Below are 13,226 nucleotides of genomic sequence, written 5' to 3'. Positions count from 1 at the left end.
GCCTTTGATAACTGCTCCTTTGGTTTGTAGCCACCCCGTAGTATTGCCAGTAACAAACGTCTCATTAACTTCTCCAAAAGCAAGACTAGGTTATGAAAACAAGCCCCCTTGATATGTCTGTACCCAATTTAGATGTAACATCCAAAGCAAAGGCTGTAACATTGAATTTTTACTTAGAAATTCATATTATAGTGTTTTATTTCCTCAATAGAAACCATGAATATTGCCAGAAACGTTCTTGTTTCATTATATGGAAATTTCAGTGGTAAAGAAGCTATTGTGTGAAAACAAAGAACTTGTACATATAAAAGCACACACTGGGAATCTAATTTGTTAGGCAGTCTAATTACTGAGTTTGGTCTCCTACAGTGAATTTACATTTGACCTCCCTAGAGTGAGGACATTAACATCTGTTCCTGCTCTCTATTTGTCCAGTAATTTCTTTCTTATAATTTTAGAAATTTTATGGTTGAGATACAGTTTGCATTAGATACAGACCAAAAGAAATAGATTTTGCAAAGTAAAATACTTGTGGACATGTGGGTGCTTATTCAAATTTTCTGTATAATAAGCAAATATCACTGTATAGAAGGCCCTATATTTTAACCCATCATTCTCCAGACTGAAGATAAGACTTTTCCATACTGCTGTAAAATTTGGGTCCTTAATTTCCAATTCCATACAAGTCAAGTCTCTACAGCTTCTCCACTCAGCTCACAGAAGGCACCAGAGGACTTTGAATGATGCTCAATTCATGCTAGAAGTTACTTTTTTCTTGGTAACTCATACAATGCAGCCAACCCAAAACCCAGATGGTAACAGATTTCAATTACTGTTGATATAAACTGGATATGAAACAGATGTAGAAAGCCTAATGTAAATGTGAGGACTGGGTCGCCTGAAATAAGAGTTCGATATTTACTGTAGGATGTATTCTTTAGCAGGAAAGTTTTCCTGTTACACTTCTAACATTATAACAAATTCTTACTCATATATAGAATATATGAGTAAGAATATATAGAAGTCATCTCTACATTAGTTTTAAGATACTATATGTCACTTATTTCTGCTTGATCCTATTCAGCTAGCCCAGCACTTAAATTACAATGAATTTTGAGTTTTTTCTTTATGTTTATTCTGGGTTTCCCCTGTTGTTTCTGAGATGACTTGCCACTTCTTTGTCAGCAGGAGTTTGCAATTTTTCTCCCTCCCATAATCCTCTCAATTACTCCAGCCCTTGCATTTACTATGTAATGTCAAGGAAATCTCATGGTGCTGGCTGCAAGGTTCAACTTTTATCTAGCTGTGTGTCTATTTTCAGCACATTGTTTTAGCTCTCTGTTTCCACAGAAGATCCTAAATGCTTTCCTAAATTTGTCCTAGATGACCACACAAGGTTGCACATACCAGGTACAATAAAGCTATACCTACAACTTCAGCATACAAATTCATTCACTTTATATAAAAAAGAATATTAAGTTTATTGTGTTTCCATTCCAAGTTTCTCTGACAAACACAGTTCCAAAATAATTGCAGCCATTATAATTTTCCAGGTGAAATAACTGCACTATAGCAAAATGTTGCATGAAAATTCACAGCAGTTTGCCAACAAATTAATTTTTTAGTTAGCTTTCACTTCCTCAGTTTGCACTCACTTAGACACAGTCGTGACTGGAAAATAAAAAAACAAAACAAAACCAAGAACAACTGATCAGAAACCATCTGATTTCCAGCTTTTTGGAATTTTTGGAGTTTTTGCTTGTTCAAAGTTCTGTGTCTATAGACAGCTTCTTCTCTCCATGGACCCTTTGTCCTGTTCCACTCAGCCCCCTGACCCCTTTCGGATCTTCTCCCAACTGAGAAAATTTTCTTCTCCGTGTCAGCTTCTTGGTGTTGATAACTGAGCTTGCAAGGTCTTGTTTTCAGCCTTAAGATATTGCTCCTTTTGACTGTTACACAACAGCATATGAATGTCACATGTACTCAATCAGTTTTGAAGTTTCAAGGAAAATAGAAGAGCAAAACTCTACTGCTACCATTGGGGAAAACAGAAACACAGAAGGGTGGAGGGTTTACTAGAATGTGATCATCAAAACTTCGAACTTTCACAGCCTTTCACTTTTTTTTTCCAATGAAATTATTCCATTTCAACTCTGCCAACTTTCTAATACACTTCTGAAAGCATTCCCTCCTCAGAGAGGGAAAGAAGAAAGAAAGGAGTAAGAGTGGTAAGGAGTGGATGCATAAGGGTAATAGGGAAAACAGCAAAACCAGAGAAATATATAAAAATCCTGGAGTGGTAGAAAGGAAAGACATAGAGAAAGACTTGCCAAGGAACAAGTGAAAAATGTGGATAAAAATTTTGGAAAAAATTTTAGAGAGATTTGTTGTTGGAATTCAGGATAAGAAGCAAGTGGCACACAAGGAGGCTGGGAGGGAAAAAGCAGAGGAATGCAAGAAGTAGCCCCTGTTATGCAGGATGAGTTTAAGCCATAGAAAATAGCAGGTAACCCTCCAGTGCACGAGTTATGCTGCACATGTTTCTTTAAAAAATGACAGGGTGCACTTTGAGAAAAAAATAGGTTTTTTCCATTTGGTATATACCTTGGTAAATTTTAAAACACATCTAGCAGAAGAAATCTTTCCACTCTCCACTGACAATGCTGGAGAGAGTTGGTGTCTATTTTCACTGAAAAACCTTAGTGCCAACCAACCACTCTAAATATCTAAAGGCACATGCTCCAAAATCTTGACAACATGAACTCTGCCTGCAGAGTGGGACAGCAGAGAAGTGTGAGAGGCGTTTATTATGGATGATGGATAGCTTTCACTGTACTGTGATGATTCAAGACCTGCTCCATTAGGTTCTGCCACCATCTCCAGAAATGGAGTAGGAGGAAGCTCTTCATTGCTTTTCACTGACAGTGGAGAGCAGGAGGAACCACTGTCAGAACTTGTCCCCACCTCCTCTCTCTGCCTTCATGGGCTAAGTGGTGGTAAGGGCAGCAGCACATCCTTGAGATAGGGGCAATGCCAATCTGAGTCTTCAAGAAACAGAGAAACAAGAAACAAAGAAACAAAAAACAAAGCTCTTGCATGAGATCCTGGCCTTCCAGCAAGACTTTGAACAAGAGCAAGATAAGGTTAGAGAGATAAGGAGACAAACACATTCTCTCCTTCACAGTTTACAGTTTATTTACAAAACCCTTAGATCAGTAGTATATTGTGATGTTTCAATACCCTTTCAGTGTCAACACCACTATTGACATAACACAAAGAACACAGCTGCAGAACAACACGGGAAATTTTTGCAGACCATGCCCTGGAGATCTGAAGGAGAGTGTGTGTACGCTAAATCAATCCTCCACCATGGGCAACTGCAGGTGGGACTTTGGACCTCAGAGTATTCTTTGCATTTCCTATCACCTAGGCCTCTTATATGACCATAGGCATGAAATGTCCAGGAAAGTGAATTCATGGTGTGCAGCTGGTCTGCAGTTGCACTGAGGACCAGAATATTTATGAACTGGGATAAAGGCATTATCAACTTTTTGTGAATTAAAATATTTAAAATATAACCTTTGGAATAAAGTTGTAACTGAATACAGAATACATTTTATATTTGATCATCTGATTTACAACATTTTGAAAAGGCTGATAAAATATAATAAATGCTTGAAACAGTGTTCTGAATTTAAATGGAAAAGTATTTGCATTACTGTGGTTTTTACTTCCCTTACAAATCTGATCTATCTGAATTTCCACTGAAATAAAAAAGATTTGAAGGACCGTGCTGCCTCACTAGAAAGACAGTGAATTTTATGAGGAATGTTTTATTAGGTTGATCTTACACACTGACTTTTTCAAACACAAGTAAAACCATTAAGAAGGACATGAAGCCACCATGAATTAACTCATAGAGTAAACATGAAAAAAATATACCAGTTCAACAAAGAGTAGGTCAAATAAGGCAGTGTTAAGTGTCAAGTTAAATAAGTCCTAATAAAATGTCTCCCCTGATACCCAAAATCTAACCACTATTATATTTTCTGAAAGAGCCTCTTTTTAGAAGTGTTTCCAAAAGAGCTGCTGGAAACAGCTGCCTTCCCCTCCATTTCTCGGCTGCATAAACTGACAAAAACAGTTCACAGTTGGTTTGGAGAACACAAAGTGATTGCTGTGTTTATGAAATCCTATTCCTTTTAGTCAAGGAAATGAGTTTGACTCACCAGCTTGTTTATAAGTTTTGCTGTATGAAAGCTACTGCTGACCTCAGACTGCTGTTCTACCAGCACTGCTCATAACTCCTCTGGGGGAATTTGCACAAGTTCCCATTTCTGCAAAGATCTCCTACTTATTCAGGTTGTGTTTTTAACAGTATTCTTAAGGTATTATAGTGGAAGTGGGTGATGTGTCTCATATTATACAGACGTAATCGCAAAAGTGCAGAGTAGCACCTCTAATATTTTTAGTTCATTTACTCTGTTAGAGGATTATTTTATCTCTCTGATCACTGACATCCCATGCCAGTAAATATGCAACAGCAGAACTGCTGCCTCTAAATTCAAGAGTCACACCACAGAGTTTAAATTTAATCAATGTCTTAACAAATATAAAAATTAGCCTTTTGTATCCAAGACAGAGAAACTAAAACTCAAGGATTTTGAGTAGCTAGGATTATTGGTTTGAAACAGACTGGGGCCTCAGCATTACCAGCCAACTAGAGAAAAGGGAAAAAATTAGTTGAATCGCTTGCAGAAATCTTAGTTTGAATGTTTCTTTTCTGGGCTTTACTTTCTACTTGATACACGCTAAAAAACTTTATTAAGACTTGTCCCCCTCTCCCTTCCAGAAGTTCATAACACATGACTTCATTCACTTGAGGCTATTCTTCCTTCCTTTGTTTTTGCCTAGTATATCTTGTAAACTGAGGCTGAAAGGTAAAACCATCACAACCCATAAAAAATACACTTCAGTATGAGTCAGAGATTTTTTTTTTCCCAGCTGAAGGGAAGTCAGAACAGAAGATAAACTACCATCCATCTTCTATACGTAAAATCCACTAATGAAGATATGGTAAGAAATCCGCACATTTGTATATTAGTAATAAATGTACAACTGTATGGCTTGTTCACAGATGCAAACTTACACGTTTGAATTTGTTTTGAATTTGAGCTCATTTTCTGATGCTTCCAGGATTTTTCCTTCTTCAGTAAGCATAATGGTAACTCTATTGGAATTATTGAAAGAAGGGAGCAAAGAAAAATTAATCAGCAATTGTCAGCTCTTTTTTCTTGCTTCTTTCAGAAGTCTGAAATCTTAATTTCCTTTTTAAAGAATAAAAACTTTCAACCGAATTATATCCATTTTTCTTCATAGAAGGGATGTTCTGTGCTCTGCCAAAGGACATTTAAATATATTTCTCTTACCCTCTATGTACCAGGTTTCTCTTACTTGTACTTTTTGTGCCCCTTGTTATTTCTGTGGGCCTAATAAGGCAGCAATGAACCTCTTTTGATGAACCAGCAATGAACTCTTTTGCATGAAAACATCTGACTTGTTGTTTTTCCTCCTGCTGGTACCCAGCTGACATTACAGTAAAACAGCTCAGGCAGTTACTAGCAAAAAAAAAAAGCAGCACAAAAAATAGTTTTGAAAATCAAGAAACACAATACCATGGCTAATATTCAGTAGGTCAACGCAAGGGGCATCAGTTGGCAACACCCTAAGCCCAGTTATATCAGAACAAATTTGTTGTATAACATTCATTTTCTGGGGCTTACGAGCTACCTTTGAGCATGCTAGAAATGCTTCAAGCACAGCACAGTTCCTGGTGGCTGCCAGCAGCTGTAAATATAGAACGAAGCCAGCCTTTTCACTGTTCATATTGAGGTACTGTGTCAACAGCCTGTGATCTGAGGAATGTTTTTTGGACTGCTATCAAGTTCCTGAAGGACAGTGCAAAAATCAGGTCACAAGTGTGCCATGTTCTCCTGTTTCCAGCTTCTGAATCAAAGGGAAGGAAACGGAGCAGGACTCAGTCTACCTACTCCTCCTCCTGTGCTCCACTGGAGGTGCTGCACAAATATTCTGCAGCTGTAAGCCAGAGTTGACAATGTCCATGTGGTTCCACCTTCAGATAACCTTTTCTCAATACCTCCCCTATTCTGAGTTTGGCCAGGCTTTTAATATGCTAAGAAACTGAAAGGATAAAATAAAATAAATCAAGAGCTCCCTCACATTGCTTGTGTAGGAAACTCATTCTTACTTGAGTTCATAGCAACTATAACATCAGCCATAAAGCCCTGTTCCCCTTTGGTTTAGGCCTGTAGGGCTGTCTACTGTCACACTACTCCACTTCTACTTGCAGCCTTCTGTCTCAGCCATAATCAGGTAAGACAGGCTTCTATCATCTTCCATGTTGGCCATTCAAAGTCTCTCTTTCTTCTCTCCTTAAAACCAATCTTGTGTCAAATTTATATGGTAAATTCACCAGCATTTCTGCTGAGAAACTCTTGATTCATCTCTCATGTGTTCAGATCCAGTGTGGTACTCACAGTCTCAAAAGATGCATTTGGATAGTGAAGTCTGTGGAAACTGGTTGCAGCTGGAAGGACAAAGACACATGGGGTCATCTTGCCATATAAAAAAATCAGGACATTAAGGGAGGTTTCATTCCTGGTTGGAGATAAGAGAAAACCTGGGCTGAGAGAAAAAAACAAACAAATTAATTAAAAGAAGAAACTGGGAATCAGTGACTTTCAATATCAAATAATGACTCATTAATTCAATTCATTCATTCATTCATTCATTTGATTCTTTGCAGAGGTAGGTTAACACACATCTGTGGAGAAAACTCACTGAAGAAATGTGGGTTTAATGAAATGCATCTGCCATGGTTTTTGTAAAACACAGAAAGATTTTACTGCAAAAAAAATCAAAATGGTCAAATGGTCCTTTCCAACACACTTTAAAAATATTAAAATCAGATTACTTTCTCAAATTGGAGAGAAATTGAGTACCTTGACTTTAAATTTATTTTATTTTCCACCATCAGTCTAAAGCAATTAATATTTTTTCAGCCAAGCAAATGTTGTACAATGTAAATACAAAGTGAGATGTCCCTTCATTGCCTTAACAGCCATAAAACCCCCCTGAAAAAGAAAAAACTTTGCAATTTTTTTTTTTTTAATTTTAAAGGAACCTCAATTTTGGTATTGACCTCTGCTTTTGTAACTCAGTTGTTTCAGTCCAAACACCTCAAAATTTAATTGTCTAAAACTACGTTTTAACTTTAGAAACTCTTTCCCTTAAAAAACAACCCCACCTCAGACTGTTCAGATGAAAATGATAAAGGAGGCAGGTGCCAGTTCATTTCACATCTTGTCATACATATTAACACATGGGAAAGGCAATTATATAAGTTGAAATACATCCGTCTTGGTGATGCAAGCTATAAGGAGAATTAGAGATAAGCTAAAGATCTGGCCTTACCCATGAAAAGTTGTAAACACTCCCATTAACAAGATTTTATCCAAGATTTCCTGCAATTGATGAAGCTGAAGTTCATATAGTGTTTTCAGACTCAGCAGTTGCACTCAATAGGAATTGAATTTGGGTTAACATTCTCACCTCCAGACACACAAGTGAGTTTCCCCCAACAACATCAGTCAAGTCCAAACCTCTGACCATGCTTATTCAGGGATAATGTGCTGCAGCTGGTTTTAAAACAAGAAAGTGAATTGTGAAACCTGAAAACACAATTATACACAAAACTGATGGCAAAGCCAGGAACTATTGCAAATTTGTCCAAGCCCTTTAAGTTATTTAGCTAATATTGCAAACAAAGATTTCTTACCTGTCAGGATATGCTTCATTCATAATCAGAAGTCCTGTACATAATTTAGAAGCTTGTGTAAAGGGGGAAGTCAAAGAACAAGACTTGTATTGATGGTTTTTGTAATCTATAGAAAGGAAAAGGTAAAAATTCAACAGGTCTTTAATTTAAATAAAAAACATCACCATTAACACTATACTTTAAATCTATGCTGCATACTAAGTATTTGCTTTTAGTTTGTATTAAATTAATCCAGAAAACTGTTTAAAATTAAAATGGATGAAAAGAGTTAACTTCTTTTTTTCTTTCTTTTTTTTTTTTTTTTAATTGGGGAAAGGGATTAGGATGTTTGTTTTGTTTCTGTTAATTTTTTTTTTTTGCTTGTTTTGGTGTTTTGTTATTTTTTTTAATTTTTTACCCATTTCTTTGCTTTTGACACAGTGTTGGGAGCAGAGGAAAAACATTGCTTGCAAACATCCTCCACTCCTCCAGCTTCCAAAAAACCAATGCTCCAGCTTCAGGACACTGGAGCATTTTCCCACCACTGGGACCCCAGGCAGCCACAGACCCATTTACACACAAGTAACACAGTTAATGATGTTATTATATCATAATTTCATATTTTATTACTTTGTTATTGTACTATTTTATTGTTTCATTGCTTTATAATTTCAATATTTTACTATTTTGTTGTTCCATTTTAATATTTTTTTTATTGTTATTGTTGATTTATTATTATTGTTCATTTTTCACACCATAACTTCCCAAAACAAGAAGCAGAGCAAGTCTAGAAGAGGCCATGATGATGATTAGAGGGCTGAAGCAAATCTGTTATGAAGATAGGCTGAGAAAGTTGGAGCTATCCAGCCAGGGAATGGAAGGCTCTGGTGAGACCTTAGACCTCCTGTCAGTGCCTAAAGGGACTACAGGAGAGCTGGAGAGTGACTTCTGACAAGAGCATGGAGGGACAGAACGAGAAGGAATTGCTTTGAGCTAGAAAAGAAGAGGATTAGATTAAATATTTAGAAGAAATACTTCCCTGTGAGGGTGGTGAATCCCTGGCACACGTTGTCCAGAGAAGCTGTGAATGCCCCATGCCTGGAAGAATCAAGGCCAGGTCAGATGAAGTTGTGAAGCTGTCCAGTTGTCCAGTGAAAGGTGTCCCTATCCATGAATGAGGAAAAAATTCCCTTCCAACCCAAACCACTCTATGATCTGTGGTTTTATGAGTATTGTTTATTGTTGCTGCTCTTGTATTTCTATTGCTGTTGTTATTCCTTTGAAGATTTTTTTAAAGGGTTGAAATGAATGCACATTTATGCCAGACAAAAGATAACAGGCAAAAGATAATGCTTCCTGATGGACAGCATTTCCATAAATCTATATTGCAGGAAAGAATAACTATAAAAATCTCATGTCTTGTTTACTTCATCCTTGCTTCCATGTAAGTCCAAGATTTACAAAGTTATCACAGTAATACGTTGCAAAATTAGCATAGGGACAAAATTGCCATAGTGGTGACATAAATCAAGTCTGCACTTGGCACAGGCTGTTGGTACTAATTGGCAGAACAAAGCAACAAAAGGCATTTTCAGTCAATAACTGGGTTGCATTTATTCACTTCAGATTTTAATCTAAGTAGATTATATTTCTGCTGTTCTCTTTTCTGAAATACCTCTTGTGTCTCCCTAAACATAATAAGGGAAGACTGAGCAAGCAAGTTACTTTAAGACTTCTAAATTACTTGCACAGAATTTAACAAGATGTTTGTTAGTAGTTCAGTTAATTAATCTGGGAAGATATTGCCCTAAGAATGGCTAAAAATCAACAACTGTAGGTGCTGCCTTGGGAATGCTGATGTCTGATAAATGCTGGCCTGAATTTCTGGCATAGATAAAGCTTCCCATTATCTCTGGCTCTGCATGTCTACTTAGCAGTTAGAAGTTACTTGATTTTTCATTTGGTGATTTTTCCATCTCTGAAATGGAGCAAACACCACAGTGTCTTCCAAAATGCTTTCAGAAGTGCTGTACAAAACACTGACTGACAATATCTTCCTGGGATGACTGGAAGGACAACTCAGCCAAAGGTCATGTGAGTGGGTAATTAAAATATAAACACAACACTGGTTTGAGTACGTTCTTTTGGGGATCATTCTTGCAGTTCTGAAAGGAAAGTTATCTGCTTCTACTCCACCTGCTTTACCAGGAAGAGGTATGATTTGAAGGACCCATGAAGGAGAAGGAGGGGACAGAAGAGTTGAGCAGGCAAAAAAGAATCATCAGGGCTCCCAAGGGTGTTCCAAGAGCACCATAGCCAGTACTTAATTTTCCACAGAAATTCCTCTCCCAGCAGCAGATCATAGCATCATAGAATAATTTAGGCTGGAAAAGAGTCTTATGATCATCAAGTCCAACCATTAACCCAGCACTGCCAAGTCCCTCACTAAACCATGCCCCTAAGTGTCAGTTCTACACATCTTTTAAATACCACCTAGGGGGATGACTCTATTACTTCCCTGCACAATCTGTTCCAGGACTCAGCAACCCTATTGGTGAACAAATATTACCTAATATTCAATCTAAACCTACCCTGAAGCAACTTGAGGCCGTTTTCTCTCATCCTACTGCTTGTTACCAGGGAGAAGAGACTGACACTCAAGATGAAGCAGCTGTTAGAAACTGGAATATATCCTTATTTTTTTCTCTCAGCCTCAGATGAGATAATGGATGAATCCAGATGGATGAAGTGCAGAGAGAGTTTCACCTGCTGGGGAGACATACTTTTTGCGGTTTGCAAGAGGAAGGCAAAGGGACAACACACATACAGAGCAAAGCAATGAGGGATTCACTCCACAGAGCTGCAGGAGTGAAGCATCCTGCTTCCCAGCACAGGGCCACACCTGAGGGACAGGTATTCAGGCAAGCATGAGGTTTGAGGTACCTCAGTTAGGAAGAGGCCATGAAACCACTGGAAATGGCAGCACTTTTTTCCACATGGTAGGAGAACTGCTGGACAGATGTAGGCTCAGGAAAAACAGAACTGTTCTAGGTGTAATGGACTTCCCCCAGCAGGTGACTTGTACTGACTCAGACATTGGGTAAACAGCACCCTAAATTTCCTTCTTGATAAAATCTCATTCCTCTTCTTTCCCAAGTCACCAAAAATGTACTGATATACCTGTTTAGGAGAAAACAAAGCTTTGAAGTACGGTAATTTCCTTGAGGGAAGCACATACATACATATGTTGCTTTCTGCTGATACAATATTTTTCACAGGGGCTTTGTATGGGGTGCCATACACTTGTTTTGGATTTGTGCTGAAAACAGAGTTGATATATAGAGGTGTTTCTGTTATTGCTGAGCAGGGCTTACACAGAGCCAAGGCCTTTTCTGCTGTTCATACTGCCACATGGGTGAGGAAGCTGGGGGTTCTCGGTGGGGGTGGGAGGAGACATGGCTGGGACAGGTGACCCCAATTGACCAGAAAGATATTCCAGACCATATGGCATCAGGCTCACTATATAAAGTTGGGGAAGAAGGAGGAAGAGTGATGGCGTTTGTCTTCCCAAGTGTCTATTTATGTGATGGGGTCCTGCTGTCCTGGAGATGGCTGAACACTCGCCTGCCCATGGGAAGTGGTGAATCAATTCCTTGTTTTGCCTTGCTTGTGTGTGTAGCTTTTGATTTCCCTATCAAACTACTTTTATCTCAGCCCATGAGTTTTTTGGCTTTTAGCCCTTCAATTCTCTCTGTGATTTTACTTGTGGAGCAGTGAGCTAGTGACTACATGGGGGCTTGGTTGCTAGCTGGGTGAAACACAAATACCTCTAAAATCTTTCAGCTAAAGACCATTTAGCAACACATTTTATCAGTTTCACAAGGTGCTTCCATTCTTCCTAATACATATCCCCATGTGAAAATAATCCAAGCCTAGCAAAACACTTCATTCAAGCTCATAAAGACCAGATTAGATTGGTTAGATAATTTGCTTTCTGAGACTCAAAGACTGAGTCACTTTCTCTTCCTGTGCTGCCTTTGTTTTAGATTAGGATATATAAAGCTCACTGCCAGAAGTCATCACTACTGGGAAATGACATACTGGGAAACTACATGTTTTATTATTGGGCATTTTTTGTACTCACATGACCCTTGTTATATAATAGCTACACAAAGAAAAAAGGAAAAGCTACAGATGAGTCTGGTAACTAATGGAAAATGTAGAAACAAGGCAGGAGTTGCATAAGGCTCCTGCTATTCCCTCAAGTTGCTCTGACAAGGAGTTGTCCTCCTGCTCTCTCCTCCTTACAGGATGGTTGTGACAGCCTGCCTGCCATGCACCAGCACAGGAGAGGGCAGAAGGCAGGCCTGTGCACCATGCACAAATCACCTCTTCTCTAAGGAAAAGCAATAGAGTAAAGAATACAGTCTCTGTTAGCTCTCCCCACACCATCCTTCACAAAACCCAGAGTGGCGCTGCTCAGGAGCCAGGGCAGCACAAAGGAGGTATGCCATCCCAAAGCTGTGGCAGAGGAAAGCATCTATCTCCACTTGCTGGGCAAACTGCAAGTGTCTTCACTGTGTAATCCAGGATGCTTTTGCAGAAGAGGGGTGCTTATCACTGTGAGCTACACTGAAGCATTTAAAAGAAAAGGACAAAAAAATAGTTAAAATCAAGCTCTGCTCCGCTGATAGAGTCCATGCATCTCAGTACTGACTCAAAATCTCAAAATTTTGTGTAAAAGTTTGAACTCTGTTATTATTTTCAAACAATTTTGAATTAAAATACTTTCATCTAAGGAGCTGTATATTTTATTTTAAGATAGGAAACTGAGTATTTGCAACATTTACAAAATTAGGTTTGCACAGTTTCAGCTAAGAAACACACCAGTTTACAATGTGTGATGAATCTATGTAATTTACAATTTAATTTTTGCTCTTTAAATTACATCTTTTACCTTTGACTTTCTGATTCAAAAGTTCTTTCTACAGTAATAATATTTTGGCACTACTAGTTAACAAATGGTCTTGCAAGATAGTTATCTCATGACATGCATTTCTTCAAGTCGTATCTCTCTATAGGATGTAGTATTGCTCCTTTCCACTTTCTTCCCAAGATTTATAGAAGTTAAAAATATAGAAGAATAAAACTAAATTACCAAATCCATGATCTACATCCCACATCCAAAAGCACAAAATCACTGTGACATTTCTGCCCACCCAGAACTGAGCTTGCCAGGTGTAGCTTTTCCCGGCTGGATGGTGGCGGGGGCTACAGTCCCCTCTCAAACGCCGCTGATTCCCAGCTGCCAGGAAAGGCACAGCGCAAAACAAAGGCAGCAGTCACGGATCCTGGGATAACTTCATTTAACGCCACAGCTTCCCCCTGA

At 38.4% G+C, this 13,226-nt stretch overlaps 1 protein-coding gene across 2 annotated transcripts in view; it reads right to left on the bottom strand.

The window, feature by feature from the left end:
• Positions 1-2,737: 2,737 nt before the first annotated feature.
• Positions 2,738-13,226, bottom strand: part of LOC119695880 (adhesion G-protein coupled receptor V1-like) — a 55,120-nt gene continuing 44,631 nt past the window's right edge. Inside the window, exons 4-5 of one of the 2 annotated variants that reach the window (XM_038125102.1) lie at positions 7,859-7,964; positions 2,738-6,705 (exon numbers count right to left, since the gene is read on the bottom strand). In XM_038125102.1, coding sequence (XP_037981030.1) covers positions 6,528-6,705; positions 7,859-7,964 — 284 coding nt within the window. In that variant the 3' untranslated portion in view covers positions 2,738-6,527. Of the gene's footprint in view, positions 6,706-6,933; positions 7,719-7,858; positions 7,965-13,226 lie in introns of those variants that run through there. The other variant, XM_038125103.1, reaches the window with a different exon arrangement.

This window comes from Motacilla alba, chromosome Z, assembly GCF_015832195.1.
Source record: "Motacilla alba alba isolate MOTALB_02 chromosome Z, Motacilla_alba_V1.0_pri, whole genome shotgun sequence".
In the NCBI taxonomy this organism is placed as follows: domain Eukaryota; kingdom Metazoa; phylum Chordata; class Aves; order Passeriformes; family Motacillidae; genus Motacilla; species Motacilla alba.
The sequence above is the reverse complement of the archived record's forward strand: the minus strand, read 5'-3'. Positions and strand labels throughout refer to the sequence as shown.